At 39.6% G+C, this 17,293-nt stretch overlaps 1 protein-coding gene across 7 annotated transcripts in view; it reads right to left on the bottom strand.

Moving 5' to 3' along the window:
- The window catches only part of CCDC91 (coiled-coil domain containing 91), a 221,069-nt gene that overhangs the window by 155,874 nt on the left and 47,902 nt on the right, over window positions 1–17,293 (bottom strand). For all 7 annotated transcript variants that reach the window (XM_067530986.1, XM_067530987.1, XM_067530988.1 and 4 more), the window contains 3 exons: window positions 5,326–5,495; window positions 4,167–4,373; window positions 3,009–3,113 (listed from right to left, as the gene is read on the bottom strand). In XM_067530986.1, the coding sequence (XP_067387087.1) occupies window positions 3,009–3,113; window positions 4,167–4,373; window positions 5,326–5,495 (482 nt within the window). The remainder of the gene's footprint in view (window positions 1–3,008; window positions 3,114–4,166; window positions 4,374–5,325; window positions 5,496–17,293) is intronic.

Here is a 17,293-nt window from a genome sequence, read left to right as displayed (position 1 = left end):
ACACTAATCCATTTACAGAACACATTTTATTTACTGGATGTTCTTTTCTTGGTCTTTCAATATATTTAAATGAACAAACTCACAAAAAATTGAAAAGCTTGAACACAGTATTCAAATAGAATTTCATGATAACTAAAAGTGCATAAACAACAGTCATTCCTGTCGGTAGGAGAAATGCATAGGAAAAGAAGGAAGGACAATTTCTTGAATCAGATATTCAGTGGGGCCTGTGAGCAGTGGATGGAACTGTATGTAGACCTATTTTGTTCTTATGGAAAATTGAAAGCAGAAGACAGAAGACTGTAGAAGCACAGGTATCATCTCAGAAACCTGGAGAGCTGACAATTGCTCCCAGCAAAAGGAACTGGAATGATTAAAACTAGTGACTTCCTTTGGTTCAAAAGGAGTACCACCATTAAGGCTGTTTAAATCAGAGGTTCTCAACCAGGGCCCAGATACCCTCAGGGGGTACGCAGAGGTCTTCCAGGGGGTACAACAACTCATCTATATATTTGCCTAGTTTTACAAAAGACTCCATAAAAAAGTCCCAGCAAAGTCAGTACAAACTAAAATTTCATACAGACAATGACATGTTTATACTGCTCTATATACTATATACTGAAATATAAGTACAATATTTTATATACCAATTATATGGCAAAAATGAGAAAAAGCAATTTTTCAGTAATAGTGTGCTGTGACACTTTTGTATTTTTATGTCTGATTTTGTAAGCAAGGTTTTAAGTGAGGTGAAACTTGGGATATGCAAGACAAAATTGGGGATATTCAGACTCCCGAAAGGGGTACAATAGTCTGGAAAGGTTAAGAACCACTGATTTAAATGAGTTTCTGTGTCAAGACAGAGGAATCTCCATTACACTTCTTTGCTTTTCCTGCATACCTTGTGAAACGGAAGATTTGTCTTTTATATATTCTTTGGATTTATATGCTGTACCTATCAATGTCCATGTATGTGTATACATACTGCTGACATCCTCTCAAGCTTCAGCACAGGTAGCTGCTGGCAGTAAAAGAATGGTCTACTTATCCAAACATTTCCTAGCCTAAAAAAATGTATTTTACATTGTTTTAAGATTTGGTCTGCAGTTTGGATCTATTATTACTTCCAAACAACTTTAGCCATCACTAGTTCTCCACTGAAAGTAAGCTGAGTCCTCATCCTGAGGATTCTTTATATTACAAGTGTTGGATAACCTCGTTTTTTTATAAAAAGCACATAAAAAGTCTGTGCACAGTAGTACTCAATGGTATGAAAAGAACCTACTCATTGAAATGTGAGTGGTCATTTTAGATAGCATGAGTAAGTTTATAAAACAAATATATAAGGTCATCTGAAACAATACGTTTTCCACATAAATGACTTTGTATACGGATCCTGACGTGTTTGTATTGGATATTAAATTCAAACATTAAAATAAACAAACGGCTTCTAACAGGAGGCAAATGAAAGAAAACTACTTGGGAAGACAGGATCAGTCATTATAGGCTTCATCTGAGAGTTCCCAAGAATATTCCATAGTCTCCAATACAGTCTGCTTTTGAGCTCTGCAAGTTAACAGCCTAATAACCAGCTGTTTCTGCTGGAAAAAGAATTGTTGGCAAGCCGGACATCTGTACTCTGCAGCGCCAAGTTTACTCAGTGTGTGGCCACAGGTGTTGACCTAAGTGCTATGAAGCCAAAGGAGGAAGACAAAAGGAATTGGCATTTAAAGCTGTACTAACAGAAGGAGTCCAATATTCACGTTACATTAAAGTAATTTTAGCTGTCAGCTCCTAGAAGTATGACTCACTTCTCTGCTGATTTGATTCAGACTATATACCCTGAAGACAACAGAAGAGAGAAGGAGGAAGTACATGAGTCTTTCTTCAAAGTAAGTTAAAGGCTATGACCCTTTCATTTTGCATTCTTGAAAGCCGTAGAGTCAGACATAGTGAAAAGGTACGACACAGACACTCCCATTCTTGCCAGCCTGAGTAGAAGTCCCTTTTCTTAAGCACTACTCGTGAACCAAAGGAAAGCCTCTCTCACGGTATTAAAAAGTAAACCTGGTAATTCAAATGTCTGGTTTATGAACAATGTGGTGATTAACCTTATAGTCAATATATATTATGATTTTCTAAATAAGAAAGGATTTTAAGAAAATTTTATTTTTAAAAATGTAGTTAGCAAACTGATCCAGTTTAACCAGTTCTGTATCTACGCAGAGGTTCCTGACTTCAAGTAGGCTGGTTTCATAAAGAGGTAGGGGGAAAAAAACCCATCATAATGCTTGAAGGTAGAGCAGCCAAGAATTCACTCCTACCTGATGAAGGATGTATTTTATTGCAGCCAGCCTTAAATGTAATGGAAAAGAACATAGCAGCTATTTAGGAATGTCAAGTGTCAAGCAATGTTAGGGGCCCCAATGAGAAACCTTTGAGGTGTTTTTGAGTCAGTGTCAAGAGATTTGGGCACATACCTAATTCAATGACTTGACGATGATGATGTGATGAAAGTGGTTTTTATGCTGTTGCTCGGCAATTACCTAGTTACACTTATTCTGATCCACGTTTGTGTTGCAATGCTCAAACTATTCTACTCCCTATTCAAGTCACCTAACACTTTTTAAGCATAATCATTCACATGCACTCTATAGTAAGCAAAATCATATAGCAAGCATACGAACACTATGGAATAGAATTTTCTTCCAGTCTCCTGTCAAGAGGATTATGTTAGAGAAGTCTAATTTAGAGCATAACAGGTCAAGTGTACCCATTTAAGATAAAAAAAGTTAGATCATTAAGTCCACTCCCCTGCCAGTACTGAATATCAGGACTGATCCAAAGACCATAAAAGTAAATGGAAATTTTCTCACGGACTTCAACAGGCTTTGGATTAGGCCCACAGACACCTAGTCAGATGACCTAATTAATTGATCTGATATTAAACAGATACTACACAAGATCTTTGCCAGAAGGACAACAAATAGAGAGAGAAACAGAATTACCTGCAGCTTTTTGTAGCGATCTTGATGTGAGATGAATTCACCCTCCTTTTCTTTCAAGAAATCTGATTGTAGGATATTATGCTTTTCCATCAAATCTTCTAACTCCTAACAATTGAAAAAGTTAGACTGTTTTATAAACGTGAGTACAATCTTCAGGACATCATTCCAAACTAGCTACACACATGATGATTATAGGACACTTGTTACTATGCAAAAATAAACTGCATATGGGGTCTCACCAGACCCCAAATGCCACACACTGGCAAACTAGCATACCAATCACAGACCCAGGGGATCCCTTAACCCTTATGCATCCCTCTTCCAGTTGGCACATTGAGGCCCCTGGGTCAAGCACCAAGCTCTTCCAAAAAATGAACAAGAATATGTTCTGTGCTCAGTAATTGTATGTATTAACTTCTGCCTTCCATCTAAAAAACTGTGTGCTAGATTCCCAGATGATCCAAAGCAGATACCCACATCGTGGAAGCTTATTGAAGCCAAAATATCCCCCGGCTCAAATTAAAGAGGTGTCAAGTAAGGTAAAGTCCATGCTGCCTGGAAATCAAGCAGGAAGGCACTGAAAGTACAGGAGAGAAAGTGTGCCCACTCAGTTCCAAAATCCAGGGCGCTGGGACACTTAATAGCTAGGAGGAGCAATGGCTGGGAAATAACTGCTCAGCCTTGGGCTGTAGTGTATTCATTGTACATGTAATCTGAAGAATTTAACTGCCAGCCTCTTACAAACCTGCACTGAACATGATTTCCACAGAGAAAGCAAAAGGCATCTGTCTGATCCCAGGGCAATCCCTGATTCAAAATGTCATGTCCCCCTGTTCCAGGGCACGGAGATGCTAGAACTTCTCAACAAAATGGCTGTAAGAATGTTTTGACATTGGAAAGACACTTTTCCCTAACCAAATTCTTAGAATAAGTTGAACCATTAGTTGCTTAAATTTTTTTTAAAAAATCAGTAAATAAAAGAAAGTCTAAGCTAGACCCCAACATGGACAAGTTAAGTCTGAACTGCTTAAGTTTGGCAAAATTATAAGTAACTGAAAACGAGGTCTTGTAACGGAAAGTATTAAACACTTTAAATTTGGGTACCACTGCCAGCTCCTGCTATAGCTAAATTCAGCATGCATTTAAGAGCATCCATACCTTTTTAATTCTATATTTTTCTTCTTCAGCAGCTTTGAGTTTAATCTCTAGACTTGCAGCTGTTGGTTGAAGATGCTTCTTTGATCCATTTATGTCCTGCTTCTCAGAATCACTCCCAGGGATGGTTGAACTTTCTAAAGGTTTTCCTTCAGTTAAATTCAAAGAAGGAATTGGGATATCCAAGGAAGACCTGGTTGATAATTGAACCTAATTCATAGGAGAGACAAAGTATATTAATTCATCATAAGTAATATACAAGAGACCATATTTTGAAATTATATTTCATATAAGAGCTATGAAAACTTCACTTTCAAAAGAAGATTTTAAATGTCGGTTTGCCAAAACATATACATTACATGGCGGTTAGCAGACCTATGTCTGAAGCTCTACCACAGAAACATTTGCTTCTGAAATACCATTAAAATAGCCAGATTGTTAGCCCCTAATTCACTTTGGATTGTACTTTACATGATGAGTAGCCTCACTGAAGTTCATGGGAATACTTGAAGAGTAAGATACCATTAATTGTGAGTAAAGGGACTCGTAAATCTTAAAGTAACTGTCTAATTCTAAAGCTACTAGAAAAAAAACATTTATAAGTAGTGACTGCTTCTGAAATCTTCGGTAGCTTTAATAGCAATACTTTTTCTAAGGAACACGACTGCCAATACCTTCTATATGTCAGCATTATGGCCCCAAAATAGCAAAGCACATAAGCATATGCTTAAAATTGAACATGTTTTAATGTATGTAGTTCGTTGGGGACGAAATAAAAGTATGGCGATGTTTCACAAATTATTTTCTTAAATAAAATATTTTTTTAAGTATGTATATATTGAAATGACTGTTTTGAGGTTGAGAAGATTTCAGTGTGGATATAAACTACATTTTTATCAAATATTATACACATGCTAATATCTTCATTGCTTTGTAGCTTAATTATATTCTGCCATCTGAAAAAATTCCAAGGTACTCATCTTCACAATTAATATTCACAAACTGGTAATTGATACCTTTGTTCTGAAATTACACCTTTAGAAACTAGTCAAGGGCCAACTTTTGTCCCTTAAGAAAAATAAAACCTCTAATTTAATAAGAAAGAATACAATGCCAAGGGATAAAATATATCAACTTCCTGTAATAAAAATTATGTGCTTACCTGTTCTTTAAGAACAGCAGGGTTTAAAATACTGTTTGCTCTTTCAACACTTGTAAGTACATTATCATCTGATAAGATGAATGAATCAGAAGGGACAAGGCAAGCAGCAGGCAGAGAGTGCTCCAGTAGAACTTCAGAAGAAACATTTTGTGGTACATGGACTTCAGATACTAATGCAAGAAACAAAAAAGAAGGAAAATGAAACAGAAGACAGAAAAAAATTCCAGTATTAGTAAATTATGTATATATGTTTCTGAAATCTATATCTAGTGAACCTAAGAGAAATCATTTTTGTTATTAAAAGGAACATCACAGAATACAACAAGTAGATAAAAAATGTCACACTAGTATACATTTGATTTTATAACACTTGATTTTATAAAAAAGTTAATCCTGCCACCATCATATATCTTTGAATAATGTTACTGAGGTAGTCTCCATGCTAGTATGATTTACCTTAGCGCTCAAAGATATCACCAGATAAAGTGATATATCCCTTGCTCTGAAATTGCCTGAACTTGAGGACCTTTGAGGCACAATGCAAAAGCCATTTATCTGACAAGGTTTTTAGGGACAGATGATAATACGCTCTTTTGTGGTGGAGATGGTGGGGAAGGACTAAAAGTGGCTGTTTTGCTGCTTTGAATTATTGACTGCCTTAGTTAGGTCATTATTTACATAGGATTATATTTTGCTACTAGGTAGTAATTTCTAACCGCATGCAATTGTTAGTGCACCTCAGACATTTTGGATAGGTAATTTTTGTTATTTAAATCTAAAAAGAAAGAAAATAAAGCTCTTATATAAGGACCTGTAGATAAACATCTCATCATTCAACATGGTGACAAGCAATTTTATTTGTGTTAAAACACATTTTAATTTATTAAATCTACAATGGTGAACAAGGGAAAGTAAAGAAATAAAATGACCCTAACCCAACAATACACAGGTGTAATAATTATTTTTGCATGTATAGAGCTCTTTCATAGTCATTACATTCCAAAGGAAGGAGTTTCCTATTTTGAGCTGTGATCCTGCATGTGGGTCATCATAATTTCTACATTACAGTGACTTGGGTAGTTTAAGGGAATAAACAGAAACACACTAAATAATAATAATATAAAAAAAGAAACCACATGGGGAAAACAGTGAGATTGCATCAATTAAGTTTTTGAATTGGTTCTAGAAAGCCTGTACCCCAGGATACACCAGCCATAGATGTGCTTTTCCAGCAGAGGGAAGAAAAGGCCAAGTTACTAGAATGCAGTCTACTGAGGGCAACAAAAAAAGTTAATATGCTTAAAATGCATTTTTTAAAAAAGAACTAGAGACAAGCCAGTTTTAACGAATTCATAGAATTAAAGAATCTATTAATAGAATTAGAGACTGACACGCCAGGCTGTGATCTTGGCTTTTCATTAATAAATAAATCCTACAGCTCTTTCATTCCCAAATTCAAACAACAATATAATTTAAGAGCCCCTAGGGCTCTTACATAGATATAGATCACATATTCTTAAACAAAACCACTTGGATAAGGATTGACAATTAAATAGGCACCACACTGCATATGAGTTGTCTTTGTTTTGAGCTGCAGAAGCAATGCAATAGGTTTGTAACTACTAACAGAAACAGTCAGGCTCCGGCATTACCAGTTTGACATTGCCTACATCCATGAACTTTTTGTCTGGATTCACTGGTTAATAGGTTCCAAGGCCAGAAGGGACCACTGTGATCAACTAATCTGACCTCCTGTGTAAAATCAGACACAGGACTTCCCCCAAAATAATTCCTAGAGCGTATCTTTTATTAAAAAAAAAATCCAATCTTGATTTAAAAAACGTCAGTGATGAAAAATCCACTATGATCACTGGTAAATTGTTCCAATTGTTAATTACCCTCACTATTAAATATTTACACCTTATTTTCACTCTGAATTTGTCTATCTTTAACTTTCAACCATTGGATCATTGACAGCAGAATAATCCTATGAACCAAAATCAACAATTAAGTCTCTAGCATAATTTGATTTCAGTAGCTTATTGCAATCAAAACTGGATAGCTCCTCACCCTTGTCTTTCACATGTTGGTACAGATCAATGAAGCATGCACAGCAAATGCATGGCGCTTAACAACTCAAGAGCCTAATGTATAACACAGAGAAGATAGAAAAATATAGACAGGTTTAACCATCTTAACTGCTTCTCTTAATTTCTCCTTAACAGTCAACCTCACTGACCAACAAGTGCTTTCACCCAGCAAAATCCCAGAATGAAGGAAGAGGAATAAAAGAGAATAGGCAGGACAGAAAAAGAAAATAATAGGAAGGACATGGAAAAACAATCCTAAAAACTGTAAAGCTACTTAGACATACAGAAAGAAAGGGAAAGACCTAGAGTAACTTTAAGTATTGTCTGCCCTATTTACAGTTATTGGCCCAAATGAATAAACTGCACAGAAAACTAACATGCAGCAGAACAAAGACAAATTCAAAACAAAAAAATCACCAGCACTCAAAGTCTATCACTGCCAGTGGAAAAATCTTTTTAAATTTATTGGAGAAAAATGGAATCTATTCAAAATCCACTCTCTTTTCTTCCAGCTAAACAAATAGCAACAGCTAACATGTGATTCAAGCTGCTAGGTTTGTTTTCCCTATAACTCTTCACTGCAGTTTTCAACACAGTGAAACTCTATATAAAGAATGCTTATTATGAGATGATGAAACTGTTCAAATTTGTTGAGGAATACATTAATAGACATGCACATGACTTCCAATTGTACCTATAGTACACAAGATCAGATGACACATACCTCCAGTTCTGCAAGGCTGGTTTTTGGTTTTGTTTTTTTTAAACCAATCCCTTCCCATCACCCCGCCCCACAAAAATCCCAGGGGTTTCTCAAAGTTTTTACATATTGTAAATAATATCACTGATTTACTGGGGTAGGATAAATGCCTACAATTACTGGAAGGAAATAAATGCCAAGAAGGCCAAAGAACAATGTTGGGATGATTCTAAGGGATACAGCTGCAATTAATGAAGGACACTAAGAAAAGGAAAATTTAAGCTTGATAAGTGAAACGTTGGCTCCATTTATGTCAATGGCAAAATGCCAACTGATTTCAAATGGGGCCAGGATTTTACCCAACAGCAGAAAAATCTCTCTATCAGCAGGAGCCCTTGGTTCAGTAAGATATACACGAGGAAGTTTCATTATAATGCAACTTAAGGGTTGTGCAGCTCCTAAGGGCCACAGGAAAAGATCTCTTCTGTATACCTCCTAAGGTGCATTACAATGGCATTTAGCCAAACTGTTCTATGATTATAATAATCATATGTACTATGCTAACAATTTGAAGACCCAGATTGCATGTGTAACTTTACCTTTACCCTTTCCTGTGCAACCTAAAACTTCTAATAGATGTCTATATTCCAAACCTCTGCTTCTATTGAGTAGTATCCAACTTCAGGAGTAACCCACTGCAATTTATCAAATAATACTCAGTTCAAATAGGGTGTCAGAATGCGGACCGTGTTATTTTATGGAATAATGTTTGCATTATGAACTGCACTCCATAATTATGGATAGAATTTTGCTTAGTGTCAAACTGTAAAGAAGTCCTCTAAAAGACTACTGAGGGAAGCTACATTGTGTGTGATTCAGCAGACTTTTATTTTAATAATATCTTCAGAGGCACTGGTAACAGACGAAGCCTATTAAAGCAGTTTTCTTGACTCTTTGATGGTAAACAAATCACTATTACAAAATAAGATGGTAAAAAAATGGCACCATTTTGTTTGAGTGTAAATGTTCAACCCAGTTAGAGGTCACCAGAGAAGACGAACCATTTAAAAGTCTTCTCACTCCAAACATTGTAGCAACCTGAAAAACTTGTTTTCTGTCTTGCATTATGAAATATTGGACATTTAACTATTTAGAAAGGCACGTGTTGGTCACTTTCACAGTTCAACAGATAAAATCTCTCTTGCAAACAAGGCCCTTCTTTTGAGTTGAAAACAGAGAGTTTGAGTGGAGATCTACTGGAGGAGAAGGGAGGCAAGCCCCTGCTCCTTAGTGGCAGTGAGTTCCTGGGAGAGTATTTGTTAACTTGTTTTCAGTTTGCAAAGTCTGTTGGGGGGCAGTGTGCTGTCAGAGATAACAGAGATAGCCAGACTTTGGAGGCCGAGGAGATTAGAGGAAGACTCACAGAAGATTGCAAGTGAGAACAGAAGACAAGAAGACTCGCAGCCAGAAAACAGAAGTGGGAAGACCTGAGAACTGCACCAACACCAGGAATAGACAGGTCTACATGACTGGGGAGTCCCTTCTATGAAGAACAGTCAGACCTGTCACCAGAGCCAAACTGGAAAACAGAAGGGTGTGTTGTCTGTCTGCCAGGTGCCAAGAAACAGAATATGGACCCAAGGCTGAAAACGATCCCAATGGGAGTGGGAAAGAATCCACTGATTGTCCATGTGGAAACAAATGATACTGCTAGATTCTCACTGAGATGCATCAAGGAAGACTACAACTAGGCTGGGGAAGATCCTTAATGAAATGGAGGCTCAGGCAATCCTCAGTGGGATTCTAGTTGTTCCTAGAGGAGGACAGTGAAGGCAAGATAGGATTATGATAATCAACAGATGGTTCAGGCAGTGGTGCTATAAGGAGGGCTTTGGGATGTTCAACCACTAGGAGGCACTTCCGGACAGAGAATAGTTCTCATGGGATGGACTCCAACTGAGCAGAGGATAAGAAACATATAGGATGGAGGTTGGCACAACTGATTAAGGGTATGTCTACACTGCAGAGTGAAGTCGACTTACTTAAAGTCAACTTTTACTCACCAATTTTTAGAAGTCGCTGGATCGTGTCCACACCACGCTCCTTGTGCCGGACTCATGCGTCCACACTCACCACAGTTGTTTCGGCAGTCAAAGCAGTGCAGTGTGGGTAGCTTTCGTATGTGAAAGGCCACTTTCCTTGAACTTTGCTCAGAGCTGGCCCTGGCCCTGAAGTGCATGAATACTCGTTTGAGACAAGCTCTGACGGTGGAGAAGAGAGTTGCAATCACTCTGTGGAAGCTGGCAACCTCCAACTGGTACTGCTAGATTGGGAATCACTTCGGAGTTGGGAAATCTACAGTTGGAGCTGCCGTGATTCAAGTGTGCAAGGCCATTAATAGACTTCTGCTACGAAGGCTAGTGACTTTGGGAAATGTGCAGGACATAGTGGACGGGTTTGCCGCGATGGAGTTCCCAAACTGCAGGGAGGCCATTGATGGGACACACACCCCTATCTTAGCGCCTGCCCATCTCTCAACCGAGTACATAAACTACAAGGGGTACTTTTCCATGGTCCTGCAGGCCCCTGTGGATCACAGAGATCATTTTACAGATATCTATGTGGGGTGGTCTGGAAAGGTGCATGATGTGCTCGTATTTCAGAATTCAGGGCTGTTCTCTAAAGTGCAGGTGGGCACTTTCTTCCCAGACCAAAAAATTCAAATCAGGGGTGTTGTTCCAAGTAATCCTGGGGGATCCTGCTTACCCCTTGATCCCTTGGCTAATGAAGCCATACACCGGGCATTTTGACCATGACAAGGAGCATTTTAGTAACAAGCTAAGCAGTTGCAGAATGGTTGTTGAATGTGCGTTTGGGCGTTTAAAGCCCAGATGGAGGAGTCTCCTCACTACGCTGGACATGAGTGAAAAGAACATCCCCTCAGTGATATCTGTGTGCTGTGTTCTTCATAATGTGTGTGAAGCGAAAGGGGAAAGGTTCCCCCAGGGTTGGGCTGTAGAGGCAGAAAGACTGGCTGCCAATTATGAGCAGCCAGATGCCAGCAATACCCTGAGAGCTAACCACGTAGCGCTTTGCATTGGGAAGCATTGAAAACCAGGTTCTCCAATGAGATGCAGTAATGATTTCTGTTCCTGTATGTTATGTGCCTTTTCTTAAAATCCCCCCTACCATGAACGTCAGTATCCTCTCCAAATCCCTCCCAAGCGAGATATGATTTAATAAAGAAACGTGTTGAAACGATGCAAACTTTTATTTATGAACATTTAAGTCGGTGGTGGCAGGGGCTAGTGTTCATTCAGTCTCAAATGGTAGTGTGGTTGCTTGCAGGCCAGCTGTTAGCGGGGCCACCACTGCTTTCTGCTCACCTCCACCAAGGTGAAGTGCACCACATACTGCAGCCTGGCCATTCTCATCTGAGACTGCTTGGCGATGGGGGAGGGAGAGGGCAGCAAAGCCATAGGCTGAGGAGCGTTATGGAGGGGCTTCAGTGGGACTCTGTCTGGCCGCCACTCCTCCTGAAGTTCCACAAGCCACCAGAGCATGTCTGCTTGGTCGCACATGATTCACAGCATCTCATGTGTGGTACTGAGATCATGCTTCTGCATTGCTCTTCGACTCTCCCTGTCCATGTCCAGGACAAGGTCATCCACCACGCTCAAAGCTCTTTCTCCATGGCCGCGGAGGCGTTCATGAGCTCGCCAAACATGTCGTCTCTTGGTTTCCCCTCCCCCTTCCTAATCTGCGATAGTCTTTTCGCAGCAGTTCGAGCGGGCTGGGCCAAGCCCGAGGTGTCTACAGAATGAAAAGAAATGCACAACGTTGCCACTGTTAGCATACCTAGGGAAATGAAAGAAATGCAACAATGTACAAAAAACTCCTCTTGCTGTGCTCAAAGGTAAGCCAGACCCTCATTCCATTCCGCACATCCCAGAAGGGTCGGCTCACTGTGCCGTTGCAGAGATGGTAAGCTAGGGGCACTTTACTTTAGAGAGGATTAAAAAAGTTAATTTCAAACCCCTGCATGAGAGAGGTGCCTGGATGCCACAGTTTAATTAAGATGACCATTTTGTCACGAGGTGGCCACTGGGGATCTGGGGACAGCGCAGAGGGGTTAATAGCGTCCTCTGAAACCATAGCCAAATAATTAAAGTGACTTTATTGGGACAATATAATGGGGAATAAACTTGTGCCATCTTCCCTAGGGGACCATGAGCGATATGAGTCTCCTGAGAGTAACACACGGTAAAAGGGAAGGTTTGCTGCATGGCCTGGCCCTTATGCCGCTAAGCGGTGTTCCACCGTGATTCCTGCTCCCTTGATTGCAGCGTGGCACGGCAAAGTATCCTACTGGGGAGGCAGGAACAAGGCTGCCTTGCCCAGAAATCTTTTGCAAAGGATAACAGATTACTTACATGAAAGTTTCCTTGAGATATCAACTGATGATTTTCGGAGCATATCTCTGCACATAAACAATCTGTTTCGGGAGTAACCGCCCAAGACAGTACACTAAACCCCTGAAATCTCCTTTCCTCCCCCCCCGGCCTTAAAAAAGAACATAACTGCTGAGAAGGAAAAAAAACCTCACCAGATATGCCTTCCCCGGGATATTAGTGCTGTCCTTCGTGCTGCTGGACTGCTCTGGGGTCAGGTATAGGTCCTGACTGTCTGGGAGAACGGACATCCTGCTCTCCTGCACCTTGCTCCCCCCATCCTCCTCCTCATCCATGGAGTCCTCATCATTGTCCCTGAAGTGGGATGGAGCGAAGGTATCGATGCTGTGTGGCGGCACCATAGTGGGGTTCCCACCGAGAATGGCATGCAGCTCCTTGTAGAAGAGGCATTTTTTGGGCAAGAAGTCAGAACAGCTGTTTGCTTCCCTGGCCTTTTGATATGCCTGCCGTAGCTCCTTGATCTTCACGCAGCACCTCTGTACGTCCCTATTGTGCCTCTTCTCCAACATGCCCTGGGATATCTTCCCATAAATGTCCAAATTTCTTTTGCTGGCTCTGAGGTGAGCCATAATGGACTCCTCACCCCAAAGACTGATGATATCTAAGATCTCTGGTCAACTCCATGCTGCAGCGCATTTGGGCCTTGCAGTAGCCATGAGGAGTTCAGCTACAAGCTCCCTCCATGCTGGCCAGACAGAAAATGAAAACTGAAATTTTCCCAGGGCATAAGGGGAGGGGCCATTTCCAGTGAGTGTAATTGCGTAACAGCAGAGTGCAAATGTCCAGGGCGGTCACAATGGGGCTTCCTCCCAGAGGCCATGAACGTTGAATTACGTTACGCTCTGTCTACACTGACGCAAAATCAAACCAATAAAATCGAATTAGGCGCTACGCCACTTGCGGAGGTGGTTTTATTACGTCAACATTTGCCGCATGTTACGTTGATGGGACTGCCGTGCCAGTGTAGATGCAGGCTTTCAGAGATCGACATATGTGACGTTACTTCAACCTCCGTCGCCAGTGTAGACCAGCCAAAAAGAGCTTTACACTGGAATTTGGGAGAGACCATTGGAAGATGCTCATGTAATCTCCATGCTTGATTCTAATACTGAGCAGAAGGAAAATGAAGTAAAAGAGGATGCAGCAATGGAGAAAAAAAGATAGCAGAGGATAGAAGAATGGACAACAAGAGGAATGATAGTGCAGAATCAATGACAGTAACTGTCAGGTAGGCGATGATGACAGTAAAATGACTGTCTAATCTGTTGAGGAATCTGGGTGAGACCAAGCAGAAACAAGTAAATATGTCTGTACACCAATGCAAGGAGCCTAGGTGACAAAATGGAGGAACCAGAACTACTGGTGCAGGAAATGAAAGCAAGTATTATATGGATAATGTAAACATGGCAGTCATGACTGGAAAACAGGTATTGATGGGTACATGCCAGTCAGGAAAGACAGAAGTAAAGGTAAAGGTGGTGGAGTAGCACTGTATATTAGTGCTGAGGTAGACAGTAAAGAAAGCAGCAGCAATTGAATGGGTAAAACAGAATCTTCCCCAAATATGACCCAAACAGAATGGCAACAGAGGCTCCAACATGATAGTGCTTGGGATATGCTACAGACACCCAGGATCTGATATGGACATGGACAGAGACCTCTTTTATATTTTTAATGAAATAAATGCTACTGGAATTGTGTGATTATGGGAAACTTCAATTTCCCCGATATAGATTGGAGAACAAGTGCTATTAATAATGGGAGGGACCAGTTATTCCTGGATGCGATAGTTGACACCAAGTAGTCACCAAAGCATTTCTGATGCCATTTTAGATTTAGTGTTAGTAAGTAGTGAGGACCTCATAGAAGAACTGGTTGTAAAATACAACCTTGGCTTAAGTGATCATGAGTTAATTCAGTTTCAATTAAATGGACAGATAAGCAAAAATAGGTCTGCAATTAGGGTCACTGATTTCAAAAAGGCAATATTTAAAAAATTAAGGGAATTAGTTAGGGACGTCAACGGGACTGAAGAACTCAAGGATCTGAATGTGAAGGAGGCTTGGAACTACTTTAAGTCAAAGTTGCAGAACCTATCTGGAGCCTGCATCCTAAGCAAAGGGAAAATATTTGAAAGGAAAGGGATGCAGATCGTAGAGGATGAACAACCATCTCAAACAGATTACTAAGAGTAAGCAGAAAGCCTAAAAGGAATAGAAGAAGGAATGGATCAGCAAGGAAATCTACATTTTGGAGGTCAGAAAGCATAGGGAAAAAGTGAGAATTACCAAAAACCAAGCAGAGTTGGACCTTGTAAAGGAAATTAAAACCAATAGTGAAAGGTTCTATCTTAGCAATATAAATAAAAAGAAAACAAAGAAAGAAGTAATGAGGATGGGATGGAGGTATTGTCCACTTCACCTCAGTTTTTGATAAAGGTAATAAGGAGCTTGTGTAAGGTTAACTTTTTAACTAGATATGCCAACTGTTTGAAACTGCTCAGGGGTTAAAATGTTAAAGTCCTGGAAACATGAACTGACCAGCATGCCTTTCAAATTTACCATACAGACACTCTCATCTCTACATATATGGCACATATCTATCTATTACATGACTACCACCACAACCCACAAGTCATGTAATCTTCCATTCAAAATCACATAACAGCACTAAAGCAATTAATAGATGGAAAATTAATAAAACATTTAGTGTATTTTACCTGTCTTTCTGCAAACCGTGAAGGGATGCCAGCATCATGCAACTAGCCAACTTTCTTGGACCACTAACAAATACAAAAGGTTGTGTTTATACCCGTTTTGAGGTACAATACCCAAAATCTTGGAAAGTACTAAAATGGAAAGTACTAAAATGGCCCCAATTACAAGAAGCTATACATACTCATCAGAATAGAAAGTCTGACAAATCATGGCAACGGAAGAGGGGATGGAAGCAATTCAGACTGTTCTCTCAGATCTCTGCAAAGATACTTCATTTTGAAAAAATGAGAGAAAATAAAAATGCTGTACTGAGCCATATCAGAGTTTATCAGCACCTGAAATCTTTTATGAACAGGAAATATAGAAAAATTGAAAAACAACTGAGGAAAGCACATTTCAGGTTAAGCAAGTTGTTTGCAAATAATCACACCAGCTTCAAAACATCTGCTCTTTCCGTGCCAGCTAACTGACAGCATATCAAGAATACTGGATTCTTAACAGAACTATGAAATATTTAATATGTCTTACCCTGTACTGTAGTTCTGCATTCCACAGCATGAAAAAAAATAAGAAAGCATGAAAGAAAATAATTAACAAGGAGAAGACTCTTCTCCAGGAATTTGGAGAGCACTCTGTAATTTGAGCAAGCACTGAGAATGCTCTGTATCAGGCTTGATCAGAAAATTTTGTCAAATTCTCATTACAGGTATGCCAAAGGCATCCACATTAGATATATTCCCAAGTCCCTTCATGTACAGCATGCTGAAAGGACACTAAAATAAGCAAAGAAAGAACAAGAAAGATTTTCAAAGTATCAAAATAAATGAACAAAGAGCTCCTCTAATACATGCTTGCACCAAGAGGTGCTGAAATTACATGTCAGACAAAAAATAGCCCCAGACCAGTCAAGACTCAGACTACAGAGAAAGATAAGCACAGTGAGAGAAGGGTGCCAATAGGCAGAAGCTTAAAATAAAAATGTCCAACTCATCTGTACATCACACAAACAGAAGAGAATCTCATTCTCCAATACATTCACATGTCAAGAATTCATATAAGAGATTTGAAAATGTTAGTGTGTCGAGTCGAGGTACCACATCCTATAAATATACTGACTCACTGCAGGGCAAAAAAGTGAGGTCCACCATCTGCAGGAGAACAATAAATGTTCAAGTACCAAATTCTGGGCCAAGGGGAGGGCACACCAGGGAAGTACTAAGATTCATCTCATGCTTTATCCATCCATCTAGCTCCTAACACCTAAATACTCCTAAAAACTCCTAACACCAAAGTGAATGTAGATTGTGCAGACCTTCATAAAGTGATTATTCCTCTTCTTTTTGGTGCATCAATCATTACTGATATTACTGAAATTTAAATTGCCTTAAGTAGGCTTCAGAGCCAACAGCCCATTCAGATAAACATAAGCATTTCACATTTCTCAGAGCTACTCTTTCAGTCTGTTTGAAGACTGAGGCAGACATTATGGGATGAATTTATGCTTGATTCATATACTGAAGGTTTTTTGGTTTGGGTGTTTTTTGTTTTTGTTTTTGTTTTGTTTTTTAAACAAATAGAGACTTTGTAAAACAAAAAGTTTATATTTTGGAACATGAGGACAGCAATCAAATTCCGACTTGAAGATAGTTTAAGTTGTCCCATTTTCCCAAGCTTCAACTGGAAGAATGAGAATGTCATCCTATCTTTATGCAGCAGTTTGTCTAAAGGGAAAAGAAGCAAGTTAAAATTGCCAGAGTCTTGATGCACTAGCATGAAGAACAATAAGAATGTGTTCAACAAATAGTCACAGCTTATCTCAAGGCGTCACATACATAGAGGAGGAATCTGGTCTTGACTAACATTTGTAAACATAGCTGTGCCTGACCCACAGTTTGAATCAGCAACTCCTGCCCAGACTGCACCCTGCTCTCCCATCCCAGAGTCAGCAGTTTCTGCCTGGATTTCACTCAGACAGCATCTATTGCTCAG

The sequence above is a fragment of the Emydura macquarii genome, unplaced genomic scaffold (assembly GCF_026122565.2).
Source record: "Emydura macquarii macquarii isolate MOO-44397 ecotype Brisbane River unplaced genomic scaffold, CSIRO-AGI_Emac_v2 contig_3122, whole genome shotgun sequence".
NCBI lineage: Eukaryota > Metazoa > Chordata > Testudines > Chelidae > Emydura > Emydura macquarii.
Note: the sequence above shows the minus strand (reverse complement) of the source record. Positions and strands in the feature narration are given on the sequence as shown.